A 15,963-nucleotide genomic window follows, 5' to 3' on the forward strand; every position below is an offset into this window, starting at 1 on the left:
TAAGTCTCCAAATTTATTCTCTCGGTATTTCCTAATTCAGATTCCTGAAGTCAAGCATCACCTTGTCTCAGTGAATTCCCATTTTGGCAGAACTTTTGCAGGAGACAACTAAATAGAGTCAAGTGTCTACTAGTTCTGACTAGGAGACTGTCTTTGTTAGAACTGTCCTCTCAGCAGAAGCTGTGAACTGAGTCATGTTCCTTTGGAAAAGGATTGGGAGCCACATGCCATATTGAACAATGTGTTTAGTATTCTTTATAAAAAGGAATGAGACTTGAGCTTTGTAGGTCCTCAGTGTTCTCTGTTATTTATTTGAGGATAGTAGTTAGGAAGTACAAAGCTGTTCCAGGATAATACAGAAGTACATATTGTGTTGGAGCATTATAACTAATATTATACTCATTTGAGACCAGACTGCTTTAGAATCAACAACTTATATATACCCTGAGAGGAAAGGAACAAACTCATGTAAGAACTGATATTACAGTGCATGGGAATATTTCCCCAGATATTCTTACCTATCCACTTTCTCTTTTTCCACAAGAGAGAGAAAAGGTAAGCCTTACAGAAAAGAGGTATTTGCAGCATTGACAAAGAACTTTTCTTCAGAGTATGCAAGGAATTCCTACCAATAAATAAGAAAAAGACAGCAAAATGAAGCAAATTCCCTGTTAGTCACTACAGAAATTCAGACCATGGTGAGATACCATGTACTTACATAAGTTGAAAGACTGATAATACCAAGTGTTGGAAAGACTGAAACAATGGAATTTGCATCCAGGGCTGATAGAAGTAAAATCAGTACATCTGCTTTTGAAAACTGACTAGCAACATATACTAAGTTTGCATGAATATGTGATCTATGACTGAGCAATTCCAGTCTTGTGTATATACTCAAGGGAAATGGGTGCAAGGATTTACCAGAATACATGTGTAAGAATGTTTACAGCAGCTTTATTCTAAATAGTGTAAAAATATAATTTGGCTGCTCATCAGCAATAGAATGGATACATTGGAATCTTCCTATAGTGATACTATACAGCAGAGAAAAACACTAGAGCTACAGGTTAACAACATGGATTAATTTCTCAAGCAATATTGAAGCTAAAGAAGCCAGATACAAAATACTACTTATATTGTATGAGTCCAGTTTTAAATATTTCAGTATCAAATTAATTAATTATGCAAAGAAACCAGGATAGTGATTATCTCTGGAGAAAAGTGAACCATTTGACTACCCTGCTAGTAATGTTCAATTTGTTGGTCAGGGTTGTAATTATAGGGATGTGTTTATTCCATGATAGTTTGTAGAGCTATATCCTACATTTTACTGATTGTATGTTATACTAAATATTTCCTCCTCTTAAGCCTTATCTATAGACCATTGGTTATCTTCTTCTGTACCAATTGTGTGCCAGTTTGGACTTTTGTTTTCCTACTTTGATTTTGTTTAACAGAAATGCTCTCATTTTAACATAGTCCAATTTAAAAATAATCTTCATTATTATTATTGCTTTTGTGTTCCTTTAAAAAACATTTATCAATAAGAAAGATAAAGTGAATCAGGCATATGTTTATATATGAATACACCACTAGTGAAATTCCACATCATGTACAACCATAAGAATGGGATCTTATTTAGAATAAGTTATACTCCATGTATACATAATGTGTCAAAATACACTCTACTGTCATGTATATATAAAAAGAAAAGACAAACAAGCATAGTTACACTTCCGAACTATGTCAAGGAAAAAAAATAATAAAATTGTCAAATCCAAGGTCATAAAGACCGTCTATGTTACCTTGCAGGTGTTTTATTCTGAAAGAGCTTTACTTTTTATTCTATAAAAACTTTACATTTTGTATATAGTAGGAGGTGAGTAAGGATTCTTTTTCTTCCCCATAAGGATATTCATTGACCCAATACTTGTTTATTTTGTTTTTTATTTTTTATTGGTGCATTAAAGTTGTATATAATGATGGGATAATACTATTTCTTGAGAATCACAACTCAAATAGTATATATATGTTTCTGTCGGTTAGAGTATACAATAGAGGTCTGTTTTATGAGAGAAAGTTTAATTTGAGTTTTCCTCAATTTGGTAATTAGAGGTAACTGGAGGAGTTGGAAGAAGCTGTATTAGTAGATTTCTGTTGAAACTAGTTTGAGCTGGAAGACTTTCCCCGATTATTTTGGTCTGAGTGCATCATTGCTGTCTGTGTTAAAGCCACGTAACCAGCACAAGTCATCTCATTGGGATATCATCATCAAATATTAGGGTGGCAGGTTTGGCTAGGCTAGAGAAATGTCAGACTTGGAAGTTATCATTATTATGGAATATGAGTCAACCTCCCTGATCAACTGTGCCATGTCTGTCCATTTAGCCATGGAATCTTAGGATTACAGATGGCAGGCAGAGACTAGCTGAAGTCCCTCATACTCCCACTCTGTGAATGTACCTTTATCCACCCCACCCATTCCAAAATGATGTTCATTGGTTTAAAAAAAGTTTAAACAATGTTGTATTTTTTAAAATGAAGGAAGAAGGGGAAACACTCTCTGGAATCTAACCTAGAGATTTCTGTGACTAATAATGTAGTGTGATATCTGTCCAGTTTCATTACATAGTCTACCTATTTATGTAGTTTCAAAACCACAGATGGAATTACATTATACATTCTACCATAAATATTAATATTTACTTTGTACCTAGAACTGTGCCAATTATTGTATATATTTTTCTCAATGATCCTTAATCCTCGTGATCACCATGTGTTCAAGTTATTGTCCCAGTTTTTTTAAAAAAATACTTTTAGTTGTAGGTATAAATAAAATAAAATAAAGGTATTGTTGGCACAATACCTTTATTTTATTTATATTTATGTGGTGCTAAGGATCGAACCCAGTGCCTCACACATGCTAGGCAAGTGCTCTACCACTGAGGTATATAACCCCAGTTTATATAGGGTTTATATAGCTATTGTCCCAGTTTTACAGAAATAAACTCAAGAGAGGTTAGGTCACTTTCTCATAGTTATGTAGCCATGAAAAAAGTAGTTGATTCAAGATTTAAACTCAAATCTAGTGCTAAAATCATAATCTTATCCATCATTCTGAACCTGTCTTTTTCACTTAGCAATGTATTTTGGACATTTTCCTACACAAATATACATTTTGTCTTAATAAATACAAAGTGTTCCATTGTATCGGTTTTCTATGATTTATTATCAAATCTCCAATTAATGCCCTTTTAGATTGTGTCTTTTCTTGTGATAATATCACACTAATTCTGGTTACTGTAGTCTTATGGTTTATATTAAATATAATAGGACAATTCATGTATTTTTCTCTCTAAACATTTTTACCCTCAAGCAAAACCAATTAATTCTTTTAGAATAATAATATATTGAATTCATAATGTTCTTCAATATCCTTTTTATTATTTTAACTGGAATTGTATTAAATAAACATTATAATGGGTAGAATTTTCATCAATACAGTATTAATCAGGATAGATCAGTTGTCGGTGCAGGATCTAGCTGAAGCTGGTTTGGGGTCAGTGTCTCAACTTCTGGTTTGGGAATATATGGAATTAAAACATTGGCTCACTTAGCTATTGTAAGTTATATGAATATTGCAACAGAGTCACTAATAATCATGCTTCTTGAATTTGGGGATCATGGATCTCTTTGAAAAGTATTTTCCTGGATATGGTACTGCAAGCCTATACTCCCAGTATCTCAGGAGGCTGAGGCAGAAGGATCACAAAAGTTTGAGTCCAGCCTCAGCAACTTAGCAAGCCCCTGAGGAATTTACGGAGACCCTGTCTCAAAAATTAAAAAGGATGGGGGTACCAGGTGTGGTGGCGCATGCCTGTAATCCCAGCAGTTTAGGAGGCTGAAGCAGTAGGATCACAAGTTCAAAGCCAGCCTCAGCAACTTAGTAAAGTGCTAAGCAACAGAGGGATACCCTGTCTCTAAATAAAATACAAAAAAGGGCTGGGGATGTGGTTAAGTGCCCCTGAGTTCAATCCCTGGTACTAGGAAAAAGAAGGGGTGGGGGATGGGATGTAGCTAGCTCAGCAGGTAAAAGTGCCCATGTAAAGTAAAGTATTTTGACAGTATGTGCCATTTTTCCACAAGAACACATAAACATACAAATTTCCATATAATTTCGAGGCATTGGGATCCCCTAAAATCTGTTTATGGGTCATAGGTTAATAATTCTTGCTATGAGAAAACTGAAGTATACTCAAAATAAAGAAGTCTAGTAAGTAGTCCAGAAAAGTCTATTAAACAACCGACTAGATTCTGATATTGTATATGAAAAGAGAAATACTACCGATTTATAATATATGAACTAATAATCAGATATTATGTCCATATAAAAATATTTAAATTTCCTTGATAACCTAAGTGAAAATGAGGACTTTGAATAAAACAATGTGGAATGTCTAGACTAAACAAAGAAGAAAAGCTGTAAGGAAGACAGGCCTAGGCTGTTAGAATATTAACTTTCCAGTCACTTAGATGTTCATTTGAATCTCAGCTTTACCACTTACTAGCTATGGAAGTTAGGCAATTTGTACATAGAGTCTAAACACATTGCAGTTACTATTAATAACAATAATAAAATACATCTAGGAAATAGAGCATTCCTAAAATTAAGTGTAGGATTATGGGTAAGAAGAAGTAGAACAAGGTATTCAAAGTAAGTTTGGATTAAGGGGGTTTTTTGCACTTAAAAGATTTTTTGTAAGCAAAAACCAATTCTTGTAGAATTTTTATAAGCCTGATGTGACATTTACCAAGAAAGCCAGTGTTGTTAGTAACTGAGAAATATGAAGAGAAGGGCTAATGAGTAATGTACATATTGGAGAGTTGTGTATGTGCTGTAAAGGAGCATCCAAGAGAAAAAAATATATATTTTTTTATTTTTTAGTTGTAGTTGGACACGATACCTTTATTTTATTTTATTTATTTTTATGTGGTGCTGAGGATTGAACCCAGAGCCTGGCACGTGCTAGGCAAGCACTCTAAACACTTTATGCGTATTATCTATTTTGATCTATACAACAAAGTAGATATCATCTGCATTTTATCAGTGGAGTAGGTCATGGACCTGGTAAATGGTAAACCTGTTGGATTTATTCTGACACTTAAACATTATGTTGTTACTTCTTGAATTAGTACACTCCTAAAACTTTAGTCTAACCCCAAAATTCAAATGACCAGGAATTTTTTGTTAAGTATCTCCATAATATATAGAACTTATTTTCAAAATGAGGAATTTGTTAGTTATCAAAACAGTTCAATTTAATTCTCTTACATCTATATTTCTATGTAAAATAGTAAAGAAATATGAAATCCCAAAGTAACCTTTAAATGGATTAAAGATTAAAGTGTTAGTTATGTTTTTATTATGTTCTAATTTATATTTTATTATATTCTAAAAATGGGTAAAGTATGTATGTTTTCAGTTAATGAAATTCAGTTATTTGCTTTTATATACAAACACAAGGGGTAAAAAATAATTCAGTCAAGTAAGCATTACATCCAAACAAGTGCAAATGCTTTATCTGTTTATGAGTTTTTCAGGTAGGGAATATAATATCTTTTAACATTTTGCTAACATTAGAATTAATTTTTACTTTATATAAGAAAAGGACAAACTGAAATCATACCACATATGATCATTTATATGCAATAATCTCGTGTGGTTGCAGTCTACTTCTGTTTTAAGTAAAAACCGACATCATTAGTAAATCTAAGGTGTCTTTTCTTGGTTGTTAAATATTTTAAGGGGATAATTGAGAGCACTTGGTGCCAAATATTTTACTTCCATCTTTTCAAAAACTAGGTTATAATTTGTGAATTTTTCTAAAAATATTTGAATGTGACTTTAAGGAATATACTATTTGAGAACTTTTAAGTATGAGTCAATCAAAATTGGGGCCCTCCTAATTTGTAGTATAATATGTTGGCATAAAGAGAGGAGAAAAACAAAATAGAAAAAAACCTTGTGCCAAAATGCTATTGTGATAAGATATTTGAAGTAGTGATCTAGTTAATTTAAAGAGGTGTACTCAAATTCCTTCACTAGTGATTCTGTGCTTTTTGAAGCCCGTTAGTTTTGTAAAAATGTTTACAGTTACAAGAGTATTTTACACATTTTATATGATTAAAATTTAACTCCCTTATTTTTGGATTGACTTTCTTTTGTCTATTTTTAAAATTTTCTTTCTTTAATTGAAAAAACTGATGGAACCAAAAAAAGATGGTACCACTGTTTTCTCCTTCTTTTGTATAATCTTGTTGCGTGTCTCTACATAAGCTGTTCTGGCCACTCATCATAGTAACCAGCTGGGCCATTTCACCTGCTGGAGCCATTAAAGAGGACTCTCTCCCCCTAGATTAATCCCCTCCGACATTAGTTTTTTGCACTGACAACTGGAGCAGGCATTCAGAATTTGCAGGTGGCCAGTGTGACGCACATAATTGCCTACAATTTTAGGCAATGAATAAAAATGGTCTACATTACTTGTCAAAGGTTGTATATGCAATGCCAAGTGAGATCTATGGGAAGCCTTTTAGGGTTTAAAGAACAGTTAATAGCAAGGCTGCACAGGGCTTTTTTAATCATAATGCATTTGTAATATAGCACTTTGATCTTCTCCTTGTAGGAAATGGTGTTACATTAGCCACTTTTAAACATTTATGAGTGAAATTCAGTTATAGAAGAGTAAAAGTGATTATTCTTAAGCAGAACATGTTAGATTTCATTAAAAGTTTTCAGCTTGCCCCTTCCTTGTTAAAATCTGTGGGAAGTCCTTTTCCTGGAGGGTTTCAAATCAGGATCTAAGAATATGGGGGTTTTTCCTTATTTTTTCTGTTGATAACAGCAAGATTTGGAAGAAAAGTATACTAAATATTGAGATAATTTATATAAGTAGACATTTATGGGAGAATAATTGATTATGGTTGAGTAAAACACATTGATGGAAATCTGAGAAATCTATTAATAATAATTGTTACAGTGCATTTTGAGAAATGCATATTTAAAACATATCCATAAATTATCTGTAACAGAAAAACAACAACAATAACAAAAAAGCCCCACATGACTCTCAAATGTGCTTCTTCTGGGAGAGCCAAGTTTGACCTTTCAGACCTGAGAGCCTTTTATTAACACCTGCCTGTAAGGAGAACCTTGCCACACGCAGCTTTTAGATTCAGAACCACAAAACTGATGAGGAAAGGCTTGAAGGGTTCAGTTTGTGTCACTTGCTGTTTGCCGTTTCCATTTCACAGATGATTAATCTTTCTGTGAAGAAAGGCCAGAGAAACAAAGCACATTGGGCTCTTCCTGCAGTTACTCCTTCTGAATGCACACTAGCTTGCTAACTAAAAGGCCTTTAGATTTCCAGCAGAGAGAGATGTTCTGAAAGTGAATGCAGCTGGTTGGAGGTCACCAGTGCAGGGCTCTTGCCATTGTGTAATGGAGGCTTTGGCAGGTTGGGGTGGGGGAGCTGCAGAAGAAGTGGGAAGGAGAAGGTGTGGGCAAAAATTAATTCAGAAGGAAAAAGATTTTGGTCAGTTGATTTAATATTTTGGAAGGGAGATCATCAATAATAGGCTCAATTTCATTTATTTTATTTTTTTAAGAAAAAAATATAATTTAGTCTCTTTCCAATATACCCTCTGCCCCCATTTCCTAATAGCATGTTTGTCTTGCATGTGGCATCACTAGGTAATGTAGAAATATTTTTAACTCTAATATTATGTCTATGATGTGATTGAGTTGTCTTGAAATTTTTCAGACTGTTACTAATTTTGCTAACATCTTCATTTTGTATATTAAAATTTAATGCCTCAATGTTTCAGTGGTGTTTTTTTAATGCAGTGCTGAAAATCATTATGTGGTTTAATTCCCCTTTACTTAAAAATTTTTTATCCTTGAGGATTTGAAAACTTTTAATATTTAATATCTAAATGCTTAGTATTTATTTTATATTTGCTTTTTTCTCAATCATGTATAGGACATAATGTGCAAAGTCAAATCCTGGGTTATGGATCAAAAGAAACCTGTTCGCTTCTATCATGATTGGAATGACAAAGAGGTAAGTTATAAATATGCTATTACTGCCTTTGATTTCTTAGAGAGTAAATTAGAATTGTCATTATTTTATACTTATCATTATATGTAGTAAAACTTCTTATTTCTGTCAGTAATTGTTTATTCCTATTATTAATTTTTCCTTTTCCTCATCCCTCACCTTCCTCATTTCCTCATTTTCTCATTCTTGGTATTTCATAACAACTAATCTTTTGGAAACAAGAATAATAAAAATGAAAATGCCTACTTGTTTTAAAGAAGGTGTACTTATAAATTATTCAGTGATTTGCTCATATTTACCCAACTTTTTCAAAGTGTTCTTTCTCTATCCCCAATTTTAGATTGAAGTGTTGAATAAACACTTATTTTTGACTTCAAAACCAATGGTCTACTTGGTTAATCTCTCTGAAAAAGACTACATTAGAAAGAAAAACAAATGGTAAGTTTTTCCTCTCCAGATATACTCAGATACTTATCTATGCATACACAGATACACATACATATAACACTGTGTTTGATTTTAATATTTTTTCCTTATGTAAAAGTTCAAAGTGGACATGAAAGCTTTGACTGGTGTTAAATTTAGAATTGAGTTTCCTAATTGACTTACACTGAGAGAACTTAAAAAAAACAGGCAATTTTAAATCATACATATTTATTTAGCAAATTTGAGTTCATTGGGCATTATTGTTTTTATCCATTGCAAAATGAAAATCTAAGGTTTTTGGAGCAATAAAACTTGAAGCTAGGAATTCCTACCTGTGTTGATATTTTAAGTGACTTTAAAATATCCTTTTGGTTTTGTAGCTGGACATAAATTTTAAAGTACAGATTGAATGCTTTAAAATAAACTTGGGGTGGGGGTAGGTACCATTCAAATACTTTTAAAATGTTCCAAGGTGAAAACTATGCATTAATGTATTGTCATTTTTGACATGTAATCAAAACATCCAAGATTTGTCTTAGAAACTCCAAAAAAATCATATGTCCACATTTGACATAGAATTCATTTTAACTTGCCTCACTGGACCCTCAATATTTTATACTGTTGAGTTATAAAATAGATCAAAACTATTGAAAACAAAATATCTGAATTCTCCTAAAATATATTGTCAGTTTCTCCCTGTACTTCATTAAGTACTTAGATGCACATGGTTTCAATTTTCCATTAAAAATTCTCATTTCCATATGATATCAAAGAGTGAGAAGGCTTTAAACTGAAAAATAAACATTCATAGACTAGAAGCCAAAACAATAATTAATGTCAGATGGTTAACTCCAATAAATCATTAGAATAAATTCTGTGAAATTACTGCAACTAAAAATGCCCTGTTGATATTACTATAAGACATTTTGTTTTCCTGATAGGGAGCTGAATTTAACCTTTTTATTGGTAATGTTCTAGTAAACACAATTTAACCTAAAAACATTGTTCAGACTGGTCAGTGTCCTCCAGCAAGTAGTTAACTTTAAAATAATCGGTTCTGTCTTGTTTCAATTCTTATAAATTTGATGATTAATGTGTTAAAAATTGTTACCTTTAGGAAGGAATTTTAAAATTTATTATTTGACCTCAGTTAATAAATCTTCTCATGGTAGTATGAATGGTAAGCTTTCCTGAGGCTGAGTGAAACAATACAGACATCAAAGTTTACATGAAAAGGGATGAGTCAGTTTCCTTGCCCAAAGGGGCTTCTCACACCTGTATTTGGATGATTACAGGTAGAACTCCATGGCTCTAATTGTATAGTAAATACCATTTCCCAGACCCTAATGGTAGACAGACTGCTTAGGAGACGCCAGTCTGTGATTTAGCTGTCGCCAGACACCCCATGTTTTTTGTGAGACCAGTTGTGATGATGATATGGTTATAGCCAGTTGAAAGTAAGCTCTTGTCTAAATAACAAATTTTAATTTGTAGCAATGTAGAGGTATGAATGATCATATTTTATAAAACAAAATTTTAGTAGGTTTTATATGTAACTAATGATCTGGTTTGAGGCTGGGGTATGTGTATGGCGGGTGGGGGGGGGTGGATCCAGATCTTGTGGAAGTTAGTGTAATTGTAGCTGAAAGATCAAAGACTGGGTAACTGAGTGATGTTCCAGAAGAGAATTTACCACATAGCCATTTTCTGTACAGTTTCTGCCGCCTGCTGTTCCTATTTTCCCTCAAGCTAGCCATTGACTACCCCCTGTGCATCCCTGCTCGTAAAAAATGATTGAGGAAGTATTTGTCATGTATTTATGAGTGGGAAACATTGTGTGATAGGGAATGGCATCTACTGGAACCAGAAAGATTGCCATTTTCCTTTCATTCAGCCACTCTGCTACAGCTTTAAATCCTCTGTTTATGCAACATAGCCTTTGTATTAAATTACAGAATAAATTTTTATTATTAAGGATATGAACACTAGGTTTTCATCATTTATAACACTGCAAGCAGATGTAAATAGTTAAAATTCATTTTAACTACTAAATCCATTTAATTGTGTTAACATCTTGTTTTTTGGTAATGTTTATATATAAGCTCCATTTGTATTAGTTGCTCCTTTAGCAAAAGAAAAAGTTTCTGTTTTTTTAAGGTTAACTTGTAATGTTACTGTGACAAATTAAGACTCATACAGGAAGCAGAAAACTTTTAAACAGAAAAGAGGAGGAGAGGTTTGTGGCTTTTGCCACAAGAAAAAAAAACTAAAACTATCTTACAGGTCATCATTTAGAAGTAGTGAATATTTAAAATATTATTTAAAGTTTGCTTTAAATTTAAATGGAAACATGTTATTTTTCAATTCTAGAAAAAAAAGGAAGCATTTTGAAATTGAATAGATATGCCGACTTTTTGAAAGACAAAAACTGGAATGGGTCCAAGCATTTACTCACTAGTTTTAACAATGTTGAATTCATTATTTTGATGATTTATGATTAAGACCTCGCCCCTGAAGTGATACTAATGTGTCAGCCAGCTTGGTTGCAGTTGTTTTACAATCAAGATGAGAGAATCCATTGAAAGTTTTGTTTTTTTTTAATTGTTGTTTCTCAGATGAATTTAATAAAACTATGTAGGAGTTTTTGTTATTCTTGGTGGATGCTAATGATTTTTGAACACTTGAGGTTTTCATTTTCTAAATATTATCAGTTACTTATAACCAAGATTATACTATATGCAGTATTTTCATTTGAGATTGCCTCCTGAGTCATGGTGTCAAGCAGGTACAGGACATTTGAACTGTCAAACCATTGCTTTATAAGGGTTTAGATTTCAGTCTTTGCACTTTTGCTGCTATGTTAGTAGTGTATGCTGTCCAATTATGAAATCAGAACAAACTAATTTTAGATATGTTTTATACCTAATAGCTACTAATTATGTTTCATTTTTTTAGTCTCTTGTCCCCATCTTTCTTGAAATTATTGGTAAGGGACTTATGTTATTATTTATTTACACTGCATATTCATCTTCACCTGGAAAATATAAATAAAATTTAAGACATTCAGACTTCCTCATAGTATATGTGTGTCTGTACACATGTATTCATTATAAACACATTTGTGGGGCTGGGGATGTGGCTCAAGCGGTAGCGTGCTCGCCTGGCATGCGTGCGGCCCGGGTTCGATCCTCAGCACCACATACAAACAAAGATGTTGTGTCCGCCGATAACTAAAAAATAAATATTAAAAATTCTCTCTCTGTCTCTCACTCTCTCACTCTCTCTTTAAAAAAAAAAACAAAAAACAAAAAAACACACATTTGTATATACCCTGGTGTATTTGTAGTCACTTAATATTTTCTTTTTTGTTAATATTATATGAGTTATTCTAAGTGATGAAATTGATTCAAGATAGGTAGACAGATACTTGGAGTCTTTTAAGCCCTTGTAATCAAGGGCAGTGTCAAGTTCACAAAGTAAATTTTAAATACAAGTAAGTTTTATTATTAATTCTTATACAATGATTCAGTTCTCCCCAACACACACAATTGTCTGTCTTGTAGTTTTTCATATAATTTGTACAAAACTAAAAACAGTGTGGAGATACTATAAATTGTGTACCTAGTTAGGGGTGAAATCATGGAATAGATCTAATGTTTTCTTATTTTCCTATTCTTTTTTACGGATGTGCTTTTTATGTGTAATAATATTTGTGAATTTATGGGGGTTTTTTACATGAAATGGTTTTGGTTACTCAGCAATTTCGTATTCTTATCAAGAGGTATTAATTACTAGTATACTTTTTACTTCATATTAATCTCTATATGAGCATTATGCTATTGATGCACAATATATGTGTATTAGGAATTTTCTCTGATTTGTTTGAATTTGCCCGATATTTTTTATAGCCATTAATTTCTGTTTGCAAGATGTTTCACTGAAAAGAGAATGTGGTACATTTGGGCGTATCCTTGTAATCTTCATTAGCATCATTTGCTGACTTAGTGATTTGTGAGTGATATGATTTATCAAATATGTCGGGACTTTGATTTTTTTTTAAACTATGCTCCACATAAACAGGAAAAGTTCTATTTTTTTTTTTCTAGCTTTAAGAGATTAAAATGTTTCAGCTGTTAAAAAATGTTATATCCTAGCATTTGACACAAAGCTAAAACAAGTGTTCTCCATACATGCACATACACCTATGATCTAGGAAGTGAAAGATAAAGTTTGGTTTATAACTACACATGTTCTTTAAATTACAAATGATTTATGTATACAGAGAACCCTTCTTAATTTGGTGAATAATTGAAGGACATATTTCTTTATGCGCCAGAGATGAAGGACCTCTAATTCAAATTGTATTTCCAAAATAATGAGTTAGAATGATCTACACTCAAGAATGAGAATTTTGGCTAGCAATGGGTAAAAAGTAAGAATTCTAAAGCTCAGAAATTATAGGACTGTTGGATGTAGAGCCTTGTGAGGGGTTTAGAATGGAGCCTCAAGACTGAGTACAGGATCTGAAAAATGGGTTTCCCTCGGAGAAGATTATAGAAGAGGATGCTAATTTGAGCCATTTCAGTGTTTTGCTTAATTATCCTGCTTGTGCACATTGTTTTTTCCTACTCTTTTTGCCTGTACTTTATTCACGTTCCCCCATCACAAAACCTAGCTTTGGAGTTAATGTTCACTTACTGGATGATTAAGTAGACTTTTGAAGGCTAGACTGAAACGCTGGGTACCATTAATAACATTGTTTCTATAAGAAAAAAAGAACTTTTGAGAAACTTTGATAATGTGTTCTATTTATAAATTAGGGAATAGATATTTTTAGGAACTTTGGTTTACTTAGTACATTATTTTAAAATTTGAAATACTGGTGCAGTGGTCTTTATTTGCTGCTCACTAGTTCTTTGACTTTGGGCAAATGACTTAGCCTTTCATGTAGAAAGTAGTTCATCCATATTGTTCACATAAAATGTGTTCTAAATAAATAATATTTCCCAAATTTAATTTTCAAAGCTTAAAAAGAACTCAGTAATAGAGAAAGAATGTGTTTGACCTTTGGAATGCATTTTCTGAGTACATTCCCTTGGTTTTTCTTTCTGTTATTTAGAGTGAGGAACAAAATGTATTATATATACACATAGAGCAGTGTAATATTGCTGCCATCTCCCATATGATCCTATGGTTCTACCATCTACTTCAATGTAATTTTACTATGTGCATCTTAGATTATTTTACACCCCATGGCTTCCAGTAGTGTAAATTATTTGTTAATTATCACAGTAGCATCATTTTTAAAATTAGGAGTTTGTTCTTTAAAAAGCCTTTTTAAGTAGTTCCATTGTGATCTATATCTTACTTTCTCTGTTGTTTGAATATATGTATGTATGTGTGTGTTGGTGGTAAGGCAGGGAAAGTAAAGAATTAAAGATCATCACTAAGGTTCCCTTCCAGTACTAGAAATTTGTGGGCAGAGGGTTTTTTTTTCTTTTTTTCTTATGATGCTGGAAATAAAACCATGCCTTGTGCATGCTAGGCAAATGTGCTGCCATTGAGCTACATCCCCAAACTGTAGAATTTTATGATTTTAATGAATTGAACTATACCAAATTCAGAAAGAAAAGATGGCCAGGCAGATATTTATTGTCTTTTTACCTCTCACATATAGCTTTATGATGGTATGTTTTTTTCCTGACTGTGAAACTGTACAGAACATTCCTGAGGTTGAAAGACCCAGTTTAAGAGCAGCTTTTCTGGACTGTGTTGGAGATAAGACCTGGTCTTTTCCTACTCTCATTCCTTCTCCCAAATTGCAATTGCTTGGAAATAAGGTTTTTGAGTCTAAGTCTTACCATCTTCTTCACAATCTTTCTTCATAGTGGACAGCTGTTGCTATGACTAGAATGACACCAAATTGAAAATAAAACTTATTCATAGAGGCCAGGCTTGGTGGCACATGCCTATAATCCCAGTGGCTCTGGAGGCTGAGGCAGGAGGATCATGAATTCAAAGCCAACCTCAGCAATTTAGCGAGGTGCTAAGCAACTCAGTGAGACCCTGTCTCCAAATAAAATATAAAAAGGGCTGGGGATGTGGCTTAGCAGCTAAGCATCCCTGGGTTCAATTCCCTGTAACCCCTCACCTCAAAAAAAAACTAATTGTACAATTGGCATATCTGTATTTGAGGCTAGTAATGATACTCAAACTGTTGCATGACCTAGAAAGCATTTTCCTGTCAAAAACATAAGATTGTGAGACTCATCCTCAAAAGCTTATTTAATTCACAATATAGTAGAAATAATACAACTTAGGTATCTGTAACCATTTTTATCACCATTTTTTAAAAATTCTGCTTTAAAACCTGCTCTGAAATTATCAATTTATAAGTATACTCCTGTTTAAAAGGTTGGGACTACCTGTAGGTATTCAGTCTTTTTTAATGCTTTATACCAAGAAAAGGAATCAACTTCATAAAAATATGTTACATATGAAGACTGAGCTCAAAGAGGAGATAGATGTTGAGGTTTTTTCCCTCTCTTTTTAAGCAAATAATCATTGAGCTTCTGTGTGTCATGTACTTTTCTAGGTAGTGAACAGAAAAAGCCCTTGCTCTCATAGGGCTATGGTTTTATGTGATAATAAGCATCCAATAAGAAATTATTAAGTTTAATGTCCAGAAATTATTAGCACCATGAATAAAAGCAGAGCAGGGTTAATAAAAGCAGAGCAGGGAGGCTATTTTAGTTACGGTGGTTAGGGAGGCCTTGAGAAGTAAGTGCATACACCTTGAGAAAATCTGAGGATGAGGCGATAGCAAGTGCAAAGGCTCTGAGGTAGCCAGATGGAGTAAACAAGGAAAATAAGGTAAAAAGAATAGAGGGGTCAATATGTATAGGGATTAATAGGCCATAGTGAGGGCTTGAATTAAAACAGATATTATCGTGCCCATTTTACAGATAGGATAATTAGAGAAATTACAAAACCTGCCCAAGTTCTTGTAAGATAAGTAGTAAAAATAGATCCATTTGGGGCTGGGGATGTGGCTCAAGCGGTATCGCGCTCACCTGGCATGCGTGCGGCCTGGGTTCGATCCTCAGCACCACATACAAACAAAGATGTTGTGTCTGCCGATAACTAAAATAATAAATAAATATTTAAAAATTCTCTCTCTCTCTCTCTCTCTCTCTCTCTCTCTCTCTCTCTCTCTCTCTCTCATCTCTCTTAAAAAAAAAAATAGATCCATTTGATTATATTTTTGCCTGTTCCACACATGATGACTTGTGGCCAAGAGGTAGTACAAGATATATTTGTGAACCTCCAGAAATCTGATAACTGTGTGCTTGTCTTAGGATAGTAAGTTTTTTGCTGCTGCTGTTTTTGCTTTATCTTGTAATTTTGTTAACTATAT

At 33.1% G+C, this 15,963-nt stretch overlaps 1 protein-coding gene across 3 annotated transcripts in view; it reads left to right on the top strand.

Annotated features, from left to right (window-relative positions):
* Ola1 (Obg like ATPase 1) overlaps window positions 1-15,963 on the top strand; it is a 148,422-nt gene that overhangs the window by 94,857 nt on the left and 37,602 nt on the right. For all 3 annotated transcript variants that reach the window (XR_013092305.2, XM_076865797.2, XM_076865798.2), the window contains 2 exons: window positions 8,043-8,123; window positions 8,461-8,558. Coding sequence is in view for 2 of the 3 variants with exons in the window: in XM_076865797.2 (XP_076721912.1) it covers window positions 8,043-8,123; window positions 8,461-8,558 (179 nt within the window). In the remaining variant the exon portion in view is untranslated. The remainder of the gene's footprint in view (window positions 1-8,042; window positions 8,124-8,460; window positions 8,559-15,963) is intronic.

Source organism: Callospermophilus lateralis, chromosome 9 (genome assembly GCF_048772815.1).
Source record: "Callospermophilus lateralis isolate mCalLat2 chromosome 9, mCalLat2.hap1, whole genome shotgun sequence".
In the NCBI taxonomy this organism is placed as follows: Eukaryota; Metazoa; Chordata; class Mammalia; order Rodentia; family Sciuridae; genus Callospermophilus; species Callospermophilus lateralis.